The sequence below is a fragment of the Porites lutea genome, chromosome 1 (genome assembly GCF_958299795.1).
Source record: "Porites lutea chromosome 1, jaPorLute2.1, whole genome shotgun sequence".
Classification (NCBI taxonomy): domain Eukaryota; kingdom Metazoa; phylum Cnidaria; class Anthozoa; order Scleractinia; family Poritidae; genus Porites; species Porites lutea.
In genome coordinates, this window is record NC_133201.1 from 4,636,756 (window position 1) to 4,653,424 (window position 16,669).

The 16,669-nt window shown below is 39.7% G+C and overlaps 1 protein-coding gene across 1 annotated transcript; it reads right to left on the reverse strand.

Annotated features, from left to right (window-relative positions):
• Positions 1-262: 262 nt before the first annotated feature.
• LOC140943147 (ATPase family AAA domain-containing protein 3-like) lies at positions 263-16,619 on the reverse strand. Its single transcript, XM_073392210.1, has 18 exons — positions 16,306-16,619; positions 16,070-16,146; positions 15,594-15,695; positions 14,746-14,805; positions 14,421-14,490; positions 13,111-13,183; positions 12,352-12,444; positions 11,643-11,712; positions 8,690-8,757; positions 8,040-8,127; positions 7,839-7,895; positions 7,151-7,276; positions 5,154-5,278; positions 4,938-4,989; positions 4,780-4,850; positions 3,188-3,361; positions 2,367-2,475; positions 263-1,758 (listed from the first exon to the last, which is right to left on the reverse strand). The coding sequence occupies exons 1-18, from the start codon at positions 16,514-16,516 to the stop codon at positions 1,552-1,554; spliced, it is 1,833 nt and encodes a 610-aa protein (XP_073248311.1). The 5' UTR covers positions 16,517-16,619; the 3' UTR covers positions 263-1,551.
• Between the last annotated feature and the right edge of the window lie 50 nt (positions 16,620-16,669).

Genomic DNA, 16,669 nt, shown 5'->3' on the forward strand with positions numbered 1-16,669 from the left:
TCGTAGTAAGCATCGTATCTCATCCATACACCCCTATTCTTCCCTGTTCTATTTTGGTACCCTGGGAGCAGAGGTTGTTTTGCTGGCATGGCTTTTAGCATTTATTAATTCGTTCCAGTTGCTTCTCAGTCGCGCAGTTGGTTAACTACGCGACTAACAAGCGTCGCGAACAACTTTGTAAATGCCAAAACCATGCCAGAAAAAAACCTCTACGAACAGGGTATGTTTTGGCGGACATCGAGTAAGATAAAATAAAACAATATTAAGACATAAGCAACCTTGTATACCAAAGTACAAGGAACGTTCTATTAATTAATCAAGTCCTAAGACTAGTGATTCATTGTAGTTCTGGCGAACCACATTTGACAACAGTGAATTCCTCGATAGGCAAAACTGATCATCAGACCCGCTGAAATGATACAAGGTTACATGTATGTAGAAATGGAGATGACACTCGTTATAGATTTCGGGCATTGAAACTCATTCTAGAAAGCAATGAGAAATAATTTCACAAAATTCCCAGTCATTAGCTAACAGTAGATTTCAAGACACTACAGCTTAAGACCGGACTTCTGTATTTGATTTTATTTTTCGTTTCATGTAAGGGAATCCAGATTCGGAATCCAGGAAATTTTTGCTAGTGGAATCTGGAATCCTGGACTTTGGAATCCGGAATATAGCTCAAGGAATCCGGAATCCCAATAACCATTGAAATCCGGAATCCAAATTCCACTGACAAAGAATCCTGAATCCAGTACCTGGTATCCGGAATCCAAGACTGTCTTGGATCCCTTACATGAGCGATTGTTTTTCTTTAAATTAAAATATCCCGCGCCATTCGTCCAACGCAAGCGTTCAAAATGGAATGTTATCCACGCTTAAACAAGCGCAACCCACTTGTGGGCACGGGGAAGTCAGTGACCTTGCTTCTCATTGCGAGAGGCGAATTTGTGTTTCCAGTATCTAGCGGTGACGCATTGGTAATTGTTATGTGCAAAGTTCCACTGTTAAAATGTACCCAGATACGGCCAGTAAAACTCAGTTTTCACAACCTGGTAACAGACAAAGTTTCCCTGCTGTAATTTAACCCTTCTCTGCACACTTATTTACCAAAAGCAGGCGAAAGCAATCCTTGTCTCAGAGTTACTTTTTGAAGCCATTCATTGTAGTTTTATTCCTGAGGTAACGTTGACGACCATCACACAGATGACCTTTTTTCTTTCCTCGCGAGCTGAAAGATTTGTCGTTGTGTCGCCATTCAAGCCACATCATGTTTTTGGACTATTGGCGTGCCACTGCTCAAATAACTTTGTTCTGGACGACGCTACCTTGAAATGAAATTAAGCCCATTACATGACCACTGGTCTATCCAGAAATCAGTTCCGATAGGAAAATTGGTCGCGTTTTGCTTCGCACAAGAGCTTTCTTGAAAAAGAAACAAGGCGGAGGAACAAACATTTTTGCGAATCTTCTATTTGGTGGCAAAAAATCGCCTGGTATACGGACGTTCTGAGGTCGCCTTAGTAGAAGCAAAAATTTCAAAATGATAAATTAACCTTTCTTTGACTTATTATCTTGAGTTCTTTTGAGTACAGAGTCTCTGTTTTTCTGAGTCGTCGTATTCGAAGCAGTTGTTTCGCCAGGAAGTTCGGTGCTGTGCCATTCTATTTTCTGCTTATGTTGTCTAACAGCCTCTTGAACTCTTTCATCCATCATTTCTTCGGTAAGAACGCCATCAGGGGAGCCGTACGCACTAGCCTGGAAGTAAAAACAATCAACAGTCAAAAAGCCTGAGCTTGTCTAGTCTGAGACAACCCAACAGGCGGCAAGAGGAGAGAGACGTCTGAATAGCCTACACTCGACATATGAAAAGTCTAACTTAAGGGACAAAATTGCCAATGTTTTAAGACTCCATTGTCTCCCAATTGCCAGAAGAAACTTGAGCACAAATAAAACCAAACCAAATATAGAAACATGACTAGAAAGCCTCAGATGTCATGTTAGAATTTTGATATACCGAATGTGAGCTATTCACAGAGTTATAATGCCGTCCTGTGACATCACAGACTAATTTATGTAATCATGCATAAATATCTAGTTGGCGCCTATGAGTGTGCTTCTCAGGGGCGAAGAGATGGATGACATTGTCCGCCACTAGAGAAACGAGAAGGGAACTGGAGCCGAAATGCGTCCCGCAATTGATTCTGGGATCGTTACTGGGCACTTGGCCAATTTTCTTTTCGTTGTCCCTAGCAACGTCCTAGAGGTCTTCTACAGGGGCGAATTGGCGCTCTAAAGTTTTGGTTTTCCTCGTTACCTTTCGCGTTTCGAGACGTCTCTTTAGTTCGTGTTCAGATTTAACTCACCTGCCAGGCAATTGCTATTTTGGAAATTTCTCTCCCTGAAAGTCCCTCAGTCACTTCGGCTATTTGACGACATTTCACATTGAAGTCGAAGTTTGCGATCTTCAACCGACTGAAACGCGAAAATAAAACGTCAAATACTGAACTAAGTGAACGTTCCTAAACGAAACAACGTAGAGTTAGCCCCATCTTCGATTTAAGACCCGAACAATGGCAACAAAAATTATATTACACAAAATCATGATGAGACATCATATATGGGGCTGTAAAATGAGGTTGGCAATGGTTTTGGAATTAAATAAAGATGACAGTTAAACTGTATTTTTTCTTTGAAAGCAAGCACTGTGGGAAATTGATTCTCTTCTTACACAGGTGGCTTTAATACTTGAACCTCATAGGTAAATTTAGTTCGCGGGCGGCCGTAAAAACGCGCGAGGTGACTCCCATACAAAAGCGACGGGGATGCTCGTTGTGTCGCTTTGGGGGTGTAAATTGCATATTTTGGTCGCACTTAGGGTGTTTGGGGTGGGAAGATACTATATTTGCCCATTCAGGTATAGCTTAGTACTGCGCATGAAGAAATTTACAAAAAAGGCTCGACGCTGACCACACAGAAATCTCCTTTAGGGGTCATTTTAAGTTTGAGCCACACCCACCTAGGTCTCCCTATATGGGAGTCCCCCCAGGTGAAAACGGCCTTCCTGGCGTTGAAATTTGGTGCAGGGCGAAAAACGAAAGAAAATGAGGAAGATGGCTGAAAAATCACGCGGATTAAGTGAAACAATTGCTACTCGTGTTTGCGTGAGCGAGATGCTTAAACTTACCCAGCCCGAGATCCCGTGGTGGCCGGCTTTAACACGTGTTCTTCAAAATACTGACGGACTAGCCTCACTCTTTCTTCGAGCGATGGCAGATCAAATTCGACCATCTCGTCCAACCTGTCATTGATCGCCCAGTCGAACTGGTCTGGCTGATTACTGGCGAGGACCAACATAAACCTGAGTATGCGAAAACAAGCTCACCCGTTAAATATGAGGCGAGTTCCCAAAAGGGCTCTTCAATCCCGTAATCCTGAGGGTTATTGCAGCATCCCTCATCCCCCGAATACTAGGGAGCTTAAGGTGATGTTACACGAGACGATTCACAACGACGATTTTTAGCGCAACACAGCGTTGCAACATTGTTGCGGCACTGTTTCGAAAGGTTACAACATTGTTCCAACATCGCAGCGCTGTGTTGGGCTAAAAACCGTCGTTGCGAATCGTTCCGTTTAACATCACCTTTAAGCAACGACGACGGCGACGTCAACGAAAACGGCAAAACAGCAATAACTTTGCACGTGCATCACGCTTTTTTGTACATTTCTTTGCCGTCACTGCACGATTACGACGAGAAAATGCCTAATTTCACGTTTTCTAAAAGACGTGGAAACAAGACAACAACTTTTTTTTTTCTCCTGAACTTTGATACAGTCTTTTAGAATTCAACTTCACAAAAAATTGCCAACATTTGGCGTATTAAGATAGAACAAGCGCGATAAAGTTTGAAGCAGCGTGACCTCACTTTTTAAGTGACGTTTTTGTAGCCGTCGCCGTCGTTGCTGCTTAAACTTCCTCCTTTCAATCCCGAATCGCGCGCCATTTCTCATTAAAATCCCGAATCCCGCCCTTTAAAGAGGGCAAATCCCACATCCTGAACAATCTATTGCGGACCCGCCTCAAATATTAGCGATTAAGATTACTTACAAATATTTCTCAGAGATATCCACAAGCCGAACTGACATCTTGCAGGGGGACTTAACTGATTGGAGAGTTTTCGACAAATAACATTTTCTTGACAGTAGCTTAACTCTCTTTTTCGTCAACAACTCTCTGAAGGCGAGACATGGCGTTAAATTCCGACGGTGCCCCGCCAAACTATTAGGAAACGGTTTTTAGTTATGTCCAGAACAGAAATTCACGCTTTGCTCTAAGACCTGTTTCTTAAAAAAAGTTGTACCACTTTTTTAACCAATCAGATAACGCAACCTAAATTTAACTAAAGCCTCTCAACCCGCGTTTGGTACACGATACGCCTATATTGATTTGGAGGATCTAATTGACCACTACAGAAAATACCATTACATACCATAATGCGGTATGTTTGTCACTCCAAAATTTTGCATAAGCATTGCTTTCAGTTTCTCTTGGGGTCATTTTAACTCCAAAGAGAAACTGAAGACAATGCTTATGCAAAATTTTGGGGTGACAAACTAAGAGCATTATGGTCTGTTATGGTATTTTCTGTAGAGGAATTAGTGGTCAATTGGCTCGCAACCTCGTTCCCAGGGCTTTTTGGCTCGCGTTTTTATCCGGAAGCGGTAACTTTGTTTATACAGCCTCTTTTTATCAGTATATGACAGGACAAGAAACCATACTTGCGAGAAGATTCTCCAGTTCTGTAGAGGAAAGCATTGAGAGTACTCCGAAGATCTTCACTCATTTTCTCCTAGAGGTTAAGATAAAAATCTTGTAGTAAATATCATCCAACAAAAGTTCAAAAACAAAATAAAACGCACTTGTTCACTTTTTTTACCTGATTACGTTTCCGCAAGAATGCGTCTGCCTCATCTACAAACAGTAATAACCTAAAAACAACAGAAGAAAAGCAGCGGTCATAAAATCAGTGATATCACTCGCGAAGGGAGAAAATCTTGACGAATTTGTTAGCATTGTGGTAGCGTGATACTGGATACCTGACGCATGCACTATTCCAAATCTGGACTGGATATTACAACAGTACATTTCTTACCCCCGTCTTGAGGTCTCGGCCCAGTCAAACACTTTATGCATGGCTGTCACGCCCTCTTTTCCCATGGGAACAATGTCACCTCCCGTCATGATACCATAGTCCATACCAGAATGCTTGGCGAGGCTCTACAACAAAAAAAGACGCGGAACAATTTAATTGTGTTCTTATTGGGTTCTTTAACCAGTTAAGAAACGCTTCTAATCTACTGTGCAAATTCTTCTCTACTATGATTAAGTCGCGGATTTTTTATTGCATGAAAGGTAGAAGTCTAATAAGCTGGGACACATGACCTATCAAAACAAGACATGACTGTTCCAAGGGAGGGCTATCTACAAACCATCCCCTCCCCCCCACCAACCCCCCCCCCCCCCGCCCCCCTTAAGGAAATACGGACAGCAAACACAGCCTCTTTCAGGGATTACAGTGGAAACAAATGTGGAGGGATGATGAAAGCAGAGCAGAATGCGAGAACGTTGCAATTTCCACCGGCTTTTGCAGAGCGTACAGAGAGAACATGGAAAGAAAATCGTCTGTGCTGGAAATGAGTGCAAAATGCGACCAGGGGATGTAGGGAGTGAACAAAGACATTCAATGATAAATTATCTCAATTTTGCCCGCAAAAGTGATCGAGAGTGAATGGAGACAGGGCAGGTGTGAACATAGGCCTCCTTCAGTGTAATAATAGGCCATTGCTAAGTTCCAAAAACTCTCACTTTCAAAACGAGACTAAATGCGGAACCTTTCTTGTGAAAACGAGCTTTACTTGCATGAGAATAAACGTCACACTTCAGTTTCGGATCCAGACCTTCAGATAAGAGGGGAGGAGGGGGGACGGTCTCAAAAAAAAATTTTTCGGCCCTCAGTTTGGTCTAAAAATAAGGGCCCAGGCCCCTCCTTTAGATCCGCCACTGCACTTAGCCTTGTTTTGAAACAGAGACTTAAGGCAACTCTGAAATGGAATATTGTCAGGGATAAAGATAACAGTTTTTTGCAAAGATGAATCCCAAAACACTAGCCTGACATACATCATGTCGACAATTTTTCTTGCTACACTAGCATGTGCCACAAATGGAACTAAACTTCTGGTTAAGTCTGTCAGTGAAACAGTGCCGAAACCCTTGTTCTGGGCCTCCACCTGTGTACCAGGATTTGAGCGCGTGCCAGGATTGGCCTGTTAAAAATGCCACTAGGTACCTTAAGATCTAACGACGGCGACGGCAACGAGAACGGCACGAAAGCAATAGGTTTAATAACCAAAACAACAACTTTGCACGCACATCACGCTTTTTTGTACATTTCTTTGCCGTCACTGCACGACTACCAGGTGAAAAAAAAATACCCAATTTCACGTTGTACAGAGGAAGTACACAAGCGACGCCGAAATTTCCTCCCTCTTTCTGAACTTGGATATGGTCCTTAGGAATTCAACTTTAGGAGGGTTCGCCTACATTTCACAAAGCTAGTGACTTGGAGTAATCGCAACGAAGATTGAAAGAAGCGAATTCACTTTTTCAGCGACGTTTTCTCTGCCGTCGCCGTCCTCGGATCTTAAGGTCCCTTAGTTGTCGATTTGCCAATCAGGTTAAAGGGATATTCAAAACCCATTTCCTGTAATTCATTGAGACCACTGGGGGCCTAGGACAAGGATAGATTGCATTCTGCGATGCAGGGTATTGCCGCACATGTTGTTGCGCACTTTAACCCTTCAAGCCCCAGTATCCACATACAAATTCTCCACACTGATCTCTATACATTTCATTTAAGAATAGTTGAGAGAACTTGCTTTAAGATCAAAGCATTCTCCCTTTGGTAATCAATTGAGTAATTCTCATAACCTTTACTCTTGATGATCTGCTGATTTTGTTAGGAGAAAATTGATGTTGATGATGTACTAACCAGGGTTATATTACATTCTGCGATGCAGCGTATTGCTGCCCATGTTGTTGCGCACTTTAACAAAGTTAAGCTTTTAAAGTTATATTGTTTTTCACTTTTACCTTCGCAAACATAGTTTTGCCTGTCCCAGGAGGCCCATAAAACAGCAAATTTCTGTAAAGCCCTTTGTTCTTCTTTGTATTTGCTGTTGCTTTGCTAACTTCTTGGAGTCTTGTTTCAAGGGAAGGCTAAAAATTAAATCAACATGCTTGAGAAACGTTTCCACAATTGGTTTAAGGAAATGAGTACATAGAGTGACTCTGAGATACAGTCAAGCCTCCATGTAGGACCACATCATGGACACGACCACCAATCTAAAACACCTTTTCCCCAGTCAAATCCTTATACTGTAAATCCTCTATTAAGTGCCCGGGGTCTTATTTATTTCAAGCCCATTTGATGGGGGGCTTAAATCACTTCATACAGACTTTCTTCCTTTGAAAAGGGGGGTGGGGGGGGGGGCTTATTTGAGAGGGGAAGCTTAACAGGGGAATTACGAATTCTCCATTGTGTTTAACCTCTTGTTAAATAAAAATTGACTTGAGTTGAATATTCATCCTGACTTTGGCTTGTTCTAGGCTAGAATATTTACCTCATATGGTTTACTAAAAAGCATTTCTTCAATCAGGTGTAAACAACTTGAATTTAAACATCAAGGGTGCTGTAACCTCTGTGGTGTAATGCTGGGTATTTGACGTTAGTGGCACTTATAAAAGCTGGATAATACTTACTAAAAGAAAAAATACTTACTTTCAAAATTATTCCTTGTAGTGAGTCCTCATAGTTGACGAACATCTTTCTAAAAGTCTAAAGAAGAAATTAAAACAAAAGACAAGAATGCATACTTAAATAAGAGCTACAGCTAGAGGTAAAAGGAAGCTTCACAGTCATGTAACTCAATAATAAACAAAATTAACTAACATTCCAGGCGTGTTTACAAAATGTACGTACCTGTACAGGGTGTCTCACAGTACCAAAGACACTTAATCTTGAGGTGTCGCGAACAAGACTTGGTTTTCCCAGACGTGCTTCAATATATCTACAATACAAACAGAAACTTGTCTTATTCTAGCTGGGTTTCCGTCCCCCGTCTTGAGTGTGGTATTTGATTTTTGCAGGCTAACTTATCAAACAGCAGCTGGTAATCGAGCACAGACTCAATCACCTATTACAAGGATGTGAAATGTTACTTATACAGGTGTATAAGCCTGACACCTTATACATGATGTTACAGGGGCACAAATCCACAAATTTAGGCAATTTCAGCCCTTGATCAAAGTTTTCGAACAAAATAATAATTGTGAAACATCATATTAAAACACAACCACAGGAAAGCCAAATGGACAGGAATGTGTAATTTAGAAATTTCCTACATGTAGAACCAATCGATCGATTAACTTTAATGCTAAAAGAAAATACACAATGGCGGAAAACCTGAAGATAAATAACTATCACGCTATTCCAGTAAGAGGGAAAATAATTTATAAAAAACAATTAATTCTAGAATTCCTATGCACAATCCATTGTTATGTATAGTGTTCTGTGATAAAATTGTTTATTGCCAGAGAAAAAAACAAAAACAAAGTAATGACCAAACTAACCTTGCACCTACTCCAGTACCATATTTAGCTGTATAGACTCCTAGAGCAAGAAGTGTTAAACCAGCAGCCTGAGAAAGAAAATAAAACAAGATCAGGGTTGGCAAATGAGAAAAACAATGAAATCCAATGGTTCCCTTAGAAAAAATTGTACCCTGCAAAAACCCTGTGAGAGCCCTGTAAAATCCTGTTTCCAGCCCTGTTTGTGTTATTTCAGGGCTGTAAACTGGCTGTAACAGGGCTGTGACACAGCCCTGAGTTAAAACAAGTGTTAAAAGTTAAGACAAGTGGTGAGTTAAAACAAGTGGAGCTGTGACAGGGCGGTAAAAGTGTACATAGTTAAGTGTAACAAGCCTGTTACATGGCTGTGAAAATATCCAGTTACCGTAACAGGGTTAAGACAGGGCTACCTAGTAATGCAGAAGAACTAGGACAGGGATGTAGAATGGCTGTGTTAGGTACATTTGACAGTAACCGGGTTACTGCAGAGCTGTGAGATGTCTATTTCTGTTCACACAATGGATAATATGTTAATCAAAGGGCAGTAACAATGTAGCCAAGTACGCTAAACTCCATAAATCAATAGAAAGATGGCAATATTTTTCAAAGTCTAAAAGTGTTACAAGGTGCGAGGGTCAGCTAGATCATTAATAACAAATAAAACGAAAAAGAACTTGGTGAAATGGTATCGCTAAATCATCAAACACGATTATTGTACGCCTTTTAATATGCTGTTTTTGGTTTTGTTTGGATTTTCTTCGTTTTTTCTTTTTTTTTTCATTGATACTAACATTAGTTAATTACGGATTTTGTGGCTACCTTTGTAGTTCAAATGAAGTTGCTTTCTTTATATTTTATAAGACTTTTATCTCATGTTAAAAACGAAGACCTTCTTATGATCAACTTACCACTTTTACAAACACCTATTTCATCAGCTCCTGTTCCTGTTCTTTTAAATAAAAAAAACCGCCGAAACTTAATTGATTTTTTACAGTACTAAAAATGAAAGACTTTTAGAGCGCTTCAATTTGTTTTCCTGCGTGAGAGACCTCTGCAAGCATGGAATTAAATTCTTTCCTTAGAGATCGAGGGAACTTCAATGTTTTCATTCCGTGACAGACACGCCATCGTTAATTCCCTGGAGAAATCCAAGACTTTAATCTTATTGGTCAGCACTGTTACCGGAAGATCGCATTACACATCTCCATTCCTGAAACGACTCACGATCATTTGAATCAAGGCGAAAATATTCAAACGTTTTCTGCATCCAGTTTGGATTCAAAAAGGCTGTAGAGCGTTTTTTGCTGCTTTTGAAGCAGAGAGTGAAAAAGTATTAGCAAAAAAATAACTGTGCTTTGACCAGCTCTCAACGAATGGGAAACAGATCGATCTAGTGGACAGAAAACATTCCGCGGCACTTGCAAGATTCAAAGATTGTTTGCCCTACCTAGAAATAATGCAGCAACAACTGAAACACAAATGGATTGGCTCTTGTCATGAGGAAATGTAACACACTGTGGATCATGAAGGAAAGACGATCGAGGTGAGCGATTTCATATTAAGCCTTGTTCCGACGAACCAAACAAAAGAATTATTATAAACTGTCAAAATCGGAACCGTTGTTACAATGGAACAATTCCGCGTTTCATCTTTTATAATTGCTGACAAAAATCGTGTTTTTTTTTGCTTTTTGAGACAGTTACTGTAAAGTCGGCATTTTGACATTAAGTCGAGCAACTATGACAAGATGTTTACCAGCCAGATCAGACTGTTGCATGCAGTTCAAATTTTGTTCTGTTTATATTTTTACACACTGTAACATGGGCACGTGAAGAATAAAGTAGCGTTAAGTTCTTAATTGACTGTATTTACTGTTTTCCTTTATTGAAAGTGTTCTTTCAATGCATGTTTGTTGAAATGCATTGCTTTTGTTACTTAAGTGACTAAACGGACTAAACCAGCCGTTGGTGGTTCAACTTTGAAGCTTTTTGTGGCGCAAATCGTTCCTTTGCTTCAGGAATTTTCATGAGTTCAAATATGCCTAAAAAAGATGACGTTTCATCTTTAATAGATATGAAGTTATAAAAAATCATGTTCTGATAGTACTATAATCCTACTGTATAGAAGTTAAACGGCTGCTGTCTAAAGTGTAGATTGTGTGAGAGGGAGTATCACAACATTGGCACCTGGTAAAAAAAACAGCCTTGTTAACTGCCACTTAACAAGTTATAACAGGGTTGTGATGCATGAAACCTGTACCAAGGCTGTTAAAGGAATGCCACAGTGTAAAAACAGCCTTGCTAACTGTGCCAATTCACAAGCTGGGGCAGGGATGTCCATCACAGGGTGGAAACAGGGTTGTAACATGGCTGTTACAGGGTGTCTACCAAGAAATTTTGAGTTAAACGTGACAGGGCTGTTCCAAGGCTGCTAAAGTGTAGAAACAGCCTTGCTAACTGTGCCAAATGACAAGCTGTAACAGGGTTGTTACAGGTTAGTTTTTCAACCCTGTTCCAGTGATGCTACAGAGCTGTTACAGGGTAGAAATTTTGTTAAGGGTTTGACCATTAAATTGAAACCTCTTCAGATTTATTTTTCCATTGGCTTATTCATTTTAAAGTACTTAAAAAATTGTGATTTGGAGGACTCTAGAGATTTTGGTACATAATTTTTATAAGAGTTAATATGATGTTCACAATGACTCATCTGAATACATGTACACAGGGACACAGGGTGTAATAACAAACAAAGTTTTCATATTAAATTGCTCAGTTCTCTGAGTCATACATAATTCCTTTATAATGTGAGAGAGCTGTCGTTGATGAATCTTGAGGAAATGGTACAGGAAAAAAGGAAATTATTCAGTAAGAAAATATATGAATTTCTGGTGAAAAAAGAAACAAATTCTGAAGATTGAGCCTGGAAAGCATTATATTTAGTGGAATTTATAACTTACTGTGGCTGAAATTTTATCCCAGTCTGAGATGAAAGCATTGAACCCTGCTCCCAGTATGCTTCCAGCTGTCCTGGAGAAATTAAGGAAATAAGAGATAAGATAAACTCCAAAATTAGGCAAACAGTGGGCAAGAAGAGAAGAGAGGAGAGGATAGGCTTGGAGAAAGGGTATAATTATTGTAGGTATTAGAAACGATATATTTTGGAAGAAGAAGAATATTCTAAGACCAGAAAGCTGAGAAAAAATGTCGAGTTCCAGATGAGAATTGAACTCAGACCCTCCGAGTTCTAGTTTGGATGCTCTAACCACTAAGCTACTGGAGGCTCTATGGTGAGCAGGGTCGAAATTTAATTATAACTATACCAGTCATAGAGGACTGTATCGGGGACTTGGTCAGAATTGGAAGAGATAAGAGGGGGGCTGAAGCTGGCTGGATGAGAGGGATACAAATGTACTCATTCTCTGAAGGGCAGGGCTGGAGAAAAGGTGCAGAAGTAACACTGTTAACAAGCCAAGAGGAGAGTTGTTGGAGGCTTGAAGAAACTGGCTTCATGATCAGAGGATAGGAGACAAGGAGATGCAAAATAATAACGTTCAAAAAGAAACACGGAAATGGGGGAAAAGAATACTATAAGATTGTGTAGCAAGAATGGGGGAGAATCTGGGCAAATTAAGGGAACATGTAAATGGAACTGAAAGCACAACTAACTTGATTGACTGTAGGACAGTTTCTCTTTGTTCTGCAGCCTTCACTCTAATCTTTTCCAGCCTAATGTCCTTGTTTTCTCGCTCTATCTGGGCTCTGTAAAAAAGGGTAATGAAAGTGCAGTGTTTTCACGCTTCTGTAGAAAAATATTATTACGGATAAGGGATATTCATATGTAAATAAAAAAGGTGAATATACATACGTACTGTATGTTGTGGTTTAATTTTATCCCTGGTTTAAGTTTTCTTTTCTTTTCTTTCAAACTCATTTTCGTACATTAGCACACCCAAAAACAAAAGAAAATAAAATTCAAACCAAGGATAAAATTGAACCACAACATATATATATGATTGTACAGTATGGATTTGGGTGTAAATATATTTATAAAAAAAAAACAATCTGAAAGAAGGAGAATTAATCTAACACCAAAAAGCTCACAAAAAATAATTTCTGGGCTCCATGTGAGGATCAAACTCATGAACCTCCGAGTTCTAGTTTGGATGCTCTAACCAATGAGCTACTAGAGGCTCTAGGGCCAGCAGGGTCGAAATTAAATCATTTATATCACAAGCCATATATAGAGGACTATCAGGGACTCGCTTGAAAACGGCTGTTTACCAGCATACATTCTACAAGATTAAGATTGTACAATATAATCTAACACCAAAAAGCACAGTTTAATAATTATAATTTAATATACCACCCACAGAGGATTCATTAATGATGTGATCCTAGCTGTATTATGAACAAAATATCTCTTACTTTCCCCTTAGTTCAGCTTCCAGCCTTTTCATTTCATTTTTATGCTGCAGCTCAGCTTGATATTCTATTGTTCCTGAGAATACAATAATAAGAAAAGATGAATTTCTTGACCCTACAATGCAGTAAAACATAGAGGCTTTCTGCACTAAGAATAATGCAAACTTATTTTTATTCTTTTTTATTTTATTTTATTAGATTTGCCAATTATTGGCAGGGTCACTGCAAGTTACAGCATGACGCCAATTACTGTGGACCCTTAACAGTCCCTTCCCCCACGAGAGATACACCACCACACCGGGGACTACGTCCCCTACTCTTTACGAACAGTGTGTGCGTTCTTTAACGTCCCACACACTTTATATATGCAAGGGTTGTGAGACGGGGCCTACGGTTTATCGTCCTTATCCGATGACTTAACAATTCCCCACTAATGAGACCAAAAAAATTTTTTTTTTAAATTTCCCACTAATGAGAGTAAAAATAGTCAGCACTGATAACTGTGTGCTTTTATTATTTTAATATATATGACTGGTTCCCCAAGTGCGAGGCAAGACGAAGCCAATCCTGTGTTCTGATTGGCTATTTAAACATGAGCAGGTAAGATAGCCCTATATTGCCCACTTGGGATTTCCTGCTCTGGTCCTACATACAAGAAAAAGTTATGTTGGCTATAATAAATCCTTTATTAACCAAGCTTATCTTGTCAAGATGATATTATTGAATATGAATTTATTGACTTCCTTCTTTTTTGCATTCATATCGACCTTGAATTTGTCTTGATCCATAAAGCAAAGAAAAAAAGGACCTTGGCCAAATTCAGCCACACATCTTGACCTCATACATGGTAGATAATGCATATCTATTTAGTTGTAAGATGCTCTTTCGTGAGGGTATAATATCTTACTGAAAAAGGTGTTGTGGGATGAGCCCTGACCAGACTATCAACCAAGCTCTTAACAAAACTGGTTATTTCACACAAGCTGGAATTAAAACCTCTCAAAAAACCTGTCACCTGAAGAATTAAGCAGACACCTCTATATAAACTGAAGAATAGCAAGGATCCTATGAGCCTCTGCCTTAACCCTTTAAGCCCTAAGAGTGATCAGCATCTAATTTCTCCTTGTAATATCAATGCTTTGTAAAACAGACTGGTCATAAATGAGTATTACAGACATGATTACACAAGATGAACTTGCTTGATATTTTATCAACTTCTCCCCACTACGTCTGTAGGAAATGAGAATTAAAATTGTGATCTTAGGGTTAAACAAGTTTCCTAGTTAAACTGTTAGTTTTTTAATTCATTGTACCTCGTTTCATAGCTTCTTGTTTCCTAACTGACTCCTCTTGCTTAGCCAGATTATCTTCATTCATACGTCGCTATTAGAGAAGAAGTCGGAGACAAACAATCAAAGACAAGCCATTTACTCATTCATGGTGCCAAATAATTGGCAATGTAAACTAAATTTTTGAACTTACACTTACAATAAATTCTTTTTAACCGTAACCTCTAACCCTTAATCTAGCCCTTTAAATTAAGCTTGACATTTGGTTTTAAATTAGCATGAATAATGTCAGCTTAATTGCATTAATCATGTTTAGAACTATTGGTGACAGTGAATCACATGGTTTTACCTGTTGTGTAAGTTGATCATCATAGCGCTTCCTGGCTAACTGATCCTGGTATTGTGCTCGCTGGTAACATCAACAACAATATTCAAGTAATAATTAATAACTCTGAGTTTAGAGTGTTATGGATAACAGCTGTCAATCGCTATTACCCCCCAAGCAATCTATGTTGCTTTGTTGATGGTTGGCAGTATGACCAAGTGGTTGGCAAGGCATCAGACTTGCAATCAACCTCAAATATTGTAAATAGCTAACTGGTTAACCTAAATTTCCAATAGCGACTTTGGAGTGCCTGTAAAGCAGCTACACAGTACTAGAGTAGCAACAGGGTTTCATGGAACGATGGAAAGCTGCCCAGCTATAACATAAATTAAAAGGTGATTGAGGTCTTTAAAATCCAGTGTTTTTAGAGGGGTTCAGTTGGGAGGGTCAGTAGGGGTTAGCATTTTGTCCAAAGTTACAGCAAGAACACTTACCCAATAGACAAACCAGTTCTGTAAAAGGAATGGGGGTGGCAAGGGCAGGGGGTCTTGTCATGAGTTCATGAACAACAATTTTGCATTTCATGAAACAAATAGTGTAATTAATGACCTTCGATTTTGGCTAAGTGTTCGGGTGATCTATGAGTAGCTATAAATTCCCTAGGGAAGCCAGTTGTAGGTGGGTCAGTTAGTGCACTAAAGTGTGAAGTTACAACAAAAGACTCAAAAGTGAAGTTAAATCAAGCCACTAGATGCTAGTTAAGGTCGTTTGGCCAAAGCAATGATTTAATTTCTTCAGTTCTGTAACACAGCATGCAAGTACTTAGGAAAAATGAGATTGGAAATATTAAGTAAAAGTTAAGTGTAAGTTACCTGTTGGTGCTGTTGAGTCTCTGCAGCAAGAGTTTTTCTTTTCTCTTCTTGCTCAACTCTTGTTTTGTCCAACTTCATGCCTTCAATATTTGCCTCAAACTCCTAAAAAATGACAGAGTCAAGGACAAACATGTTTGATTTTAGTGTTACCAGCATAATGAGGCCCTGTTAGGGTGAAATAGTGACAAGTGACTTGGCCTTGAAATCCCAGCAGACTCCTGGGAATTCTTGGTGGGGGGTGTGCCACCCAGTTCACCAAATCCTGACCCTATTTCATACCAAAAAATGTCATTTTCCACACCTGTTTTCAGATCAGTCCTCTAAAATCCACACCCATTTAAACGGGTGGTCTGCCATTCGTGGGCATGGGTTGTTTGGGGAAGGAAATTGTTGTGAGACCAAAATAATATTGGTGCATCATGCATCTTGTTGTCTCACAGCCAAGTCTGGTCAAACTAAATAAAAATGACACTTACCTTAATTTTGCGCTGTTGTTCCAATTGTTTTGTTGATTCCTGCATTCGAGCCATTTCCAGTGCCTCCTTAGAATGATCTTAGAGTTGAATATAGTAACAAAAAAAATTAATATTAAGAAAATATACATGCACGAAATCAGCTGTTTGTAGTTTAACTTCAATTTGTACATAGTGTAGTGTACCAAAATTTACCTGTATTCTCAGTGTGTCAAAGTTAAATTGTTTTATACACTTACGTGATTTTTCAAGCTCTCTTGCAGCTTTGGCAGCCCGTTCAAGCCCTGAAGGATCAAAGCTTCTCCACACAGGAGCAGTCTTGCTATCGCCTGTGTCATCTTTTCCTCCGCCATCCTCTCCGCCTTGATCACCTCCTCCGGGCGATCCCGGGATTAATGGAGGTTCTTCCCCAGGTGGAGGGGGCTTGTTGACTCCAAATAACCAGGACATGGAAAAAATAATGACAGTCTAGCGAAAACAAGAGGAATTTTCGACAACTCTTCGATATTTCTGATGCAAGTTTTTCCACACGTGCAAGTTGAGTTAAACCGGCGGCCTCGACCTCACGCTAATGGAAAACTCCGCTGGGTTAGTTGATCGCGG